Here is a 3119-nt window from a genome sequence, read left to right as displayed (position 1 = left end):
TTCTGGAAAGCTGCACTGCAAAGAACTACAACCAAAAAGTCACAAATGCATTACGAATTCCCAGGAGGCCCTTCACACGACATATATACATGACTGCATTATCAGGAGGCCTTCACAGACATATATACATGACTGCATTATCAGGAGGCCCTTTCACAGACATACTATACATGACTGCATTATCAGGAGGGCCTCTTCAGCAGACATATATACATGACTGCATTACATCAGTGAGCCTCTTCACAGACCATATATACATGACTGCATTATCAGGAGGCCTCTTCACAGACATATATACACCTGACTGCATATCAGTGAGGCCTCTTCACATAAATATACATGTGCAGCATTATCAGGAGGCCTCTTCACATACAATATAAACTAACTTGCACTTATCAGTGTGAGTCCTCTTCAATAAATATATACATGACTGCATTATCAGGAGACCTCTTCACAGAAATATACATGACTGGCATTATCAGGAAGCCTCTCCACATAAATATACATGACTTGCATATCAGGAGGCCTCTTCACATCAATATACAATGGACTGCATTATCAAGAGGGCTCTCCACATAAATATTACATGACTGCATTAATCATGAGGACCCTTCACATAAATATACAATGACTGCATTATCAAGAGGGGCTCTCACATAAATAACATGAAATGCATTATCAGGAGGACCGTTCACATAAATACATGACTGCATTATCAGGAGGCCTCTCCACATAAAATATACATGACTGCATTATCAAGAGAAGAAAGAAAAGGTCTACATACTCCTACAACAAACAGGTTCAACACACCACACCACACACACACACCACACACACACACACACACACACACACACACAACACACACACACACACACACCACACACACACCACCACACACACACACACACAACACACAAACACACACACACATGCCAATAATATCTAATAAGCCAAATTTCTTGGTCTGATCAGAACCAATTACTATATATGAGGGGTTCAGGAAATGGAGCATGATTAATTGTTGCAGTTTATGTTATCATAAAAGTTATCATAATTGTGAAATTAAATTTAAAAAATGTAAATGTCAGATATCAGTTAAAAATGCTGCAATTCTTTCAGGTGAATGAATTGAATTGAACAATTGAATCATAGTCCTCGGTCAACACCCACTATGAGTTTATTAGTCCCCACTGGTGTCTGTTCAAGGAGGAACCAATACGGTGTCACAATAGAGCAGATTGTAGGTCTCATTGTCGCTATTGGATAGAAAAACTATCTGCAGAACACAGTCACAGCTCCAATTACAGATGCATTAATCTGGTGTCAGAAGGCCAGAGTAAGAGGATACCTAAAGAGCACTCAGTCAACATCCCACTCTCCCTGTAGTCAGGCCTATATTTCTCTGCAGATCAGTTTCTGTCTGTTCATCATTCGAGTACGGTGGGAATTCTATCTATGAGGATATGGGACCCCTGACTGCGTTCTGAACGCATTGTGAACCGCGCTCTCCTCTCTTTTCTCGTCTCTCTCTCTCGTCTCCTCTCTCTCTCTCTCTCTCTTCTCTCCGTCTTTGCTCTCTCTCTCAAATTGTCAATTCAATGTCAATGTCAATTGACTTCATCCTCTCTTTCTCTCTCCTCTTCTCTCTTCTCTCTCTCTCTCTCCCTCTCTCGGATCAGTCCACTCAGCATGAGCTGAGAGCTGTCAGGTAACAATGGCTAGCGGACCAGCACTACTGGACAAGACGTATTTTTAGAGAGGAAAACTGTGGATTAGCACCTTTTAAAGAAATCTGCCTTGGCAGTAAAAGAAGAGAAAAGAGGACAAACTCCTCCTTGTGGCATGAGAGCTAACCTCACCTCTGATTCCCTTGGAGCGTGTGCTTCGCTTGTCATCACTCTCCACACTCATCTGTCACAAAGGAAAGAGGTCACAGAGAGTCAGGACATTGCTTTTAATGGAAGAGGGAAATGATAGGAGAATAGCAGCCATTACAGACTAACACCCACTCACCAGCTACAGTTCATATTCATGTCTACTTACATGTATACAAATATAATATAATATAAATATAATGCAGACAACCTTTTATGATTCAGTGCAACAACAATGCACTTCTGATGGACGCAAGATGAAGCCCCATGAGGCCGCACTCACAATGAAACACAAATACACTTATATACACAAACAAAACCACACAGACAGGCATACAAACAGAGATTATATCTTTTTTTCCTGGAAAATGCACTTCCCCTCCCTCTCTCTCCCCCTCGCTCTCTCTCCCCCTCCCTCTCTCTCATCCCTTCCTCTCTCTACCCTATGCTCTCTCTTCCCCCTCCCTCTCTCCCCCCTCTCTCTCCCCCTCGCTCTCTCTCCCCCCTCCCTCTCTCTCATCCCTTCCTCCTGTCTCTTATACACATCTAGATGTGTATAAGAGACAGCACACACACACACACACACACACACACACACACACACACATCCAATAATATCTAAATAAGCCAAATTTCTTGGTGCTGATCAGAACCAATTACTATATATGAGGGGTTCAGCAAATGGAGCATGATTATTTGTTGCAGTTTAGTTATCATAAGTTATCATAATTGTGAAATTAAATTTAAAAAATGTAAATGTCAGATATCAGTTAAAAATGCTGCAATTCTTTCAGGTGAATGAATTGAATTGAAACAATGAATCATAGTCCTCGGTCAACACCACTATGAGTTTATTAGTCCCCACTGGTGTCTGTTCAAGGAGGAACCAATAGGGTGTCAGCAATAGAGCAGATTGTAGGTCTCATTGTCGCTATTGGATAGAAAAACTATCTGCAGAACACAGTCACAGCTCCAATTACAGATGCATTAATCTGGTGTCAGAAGGCCCAGAGTAAGAGGATACCTAAAGAGCACTCAGTCAACATCCCACTCTCCCTGTAGTCAGGCCTATTTCTCTGCAGTCAGTTTCTGTCTGTTTCATCATTCAGTACGGTGGGAATCTATCTATGAAGGAGATGGACCCCTGACTGCGTTCTGAACGCATTGTGAACCGCGCTCTCCCTCTCTTTCTCTCTCTCTCTCTCTCTCTCTCTCTCTCTCTCTCTCTCTCTCTCCCTGTCT

The 3119-nt window shown here is 42.1% G+C and overlaps 1 protein-coding gene across 1 annotated transcript in view; it reads right to left on the bottom strand.

Moving 5' to 3' along the window:
* LOC111976820 (myelin transcription factor 1) overlaps positions 1 to 1949 on the bottom strand; it is a 58055-nt gene extending 56106 nt beyond the window's left edge. Inside the window, 1 exon segment of the mRNA XM_070447754.1 lies at positions 1863 to 1949. Coding sequence (XP_070303855.1) covers positions 1863 to 1914 — 52 coding nt within the window. The 5' untranslated portion in view covers positions 1915 to 1949.
* Between the last annotated feature and the right edge of the window lie 1170 nt (positions 1950 to 3119).

Source organism: Salvelinus sp. IW2-2015, linkage group LG17 (assembly GCF_002910315.2).
Source record: "Salvelinus sp. IW2-2015 linkage group LG17, ASM291031v2, whole genome shotgun sequence".
NCBI classification, from domain to species: Eukaryota; Metazoa; Chordata; class Actinopteri; order Salmoniformes; family Salmonidae; genus Salvelinus; species Salvelinus sp. IW2-2015.
Note: the sequence above shows the minus strand (reverse complement) of the source record. Positions and strands in the feature narration are given on the sequence as shown.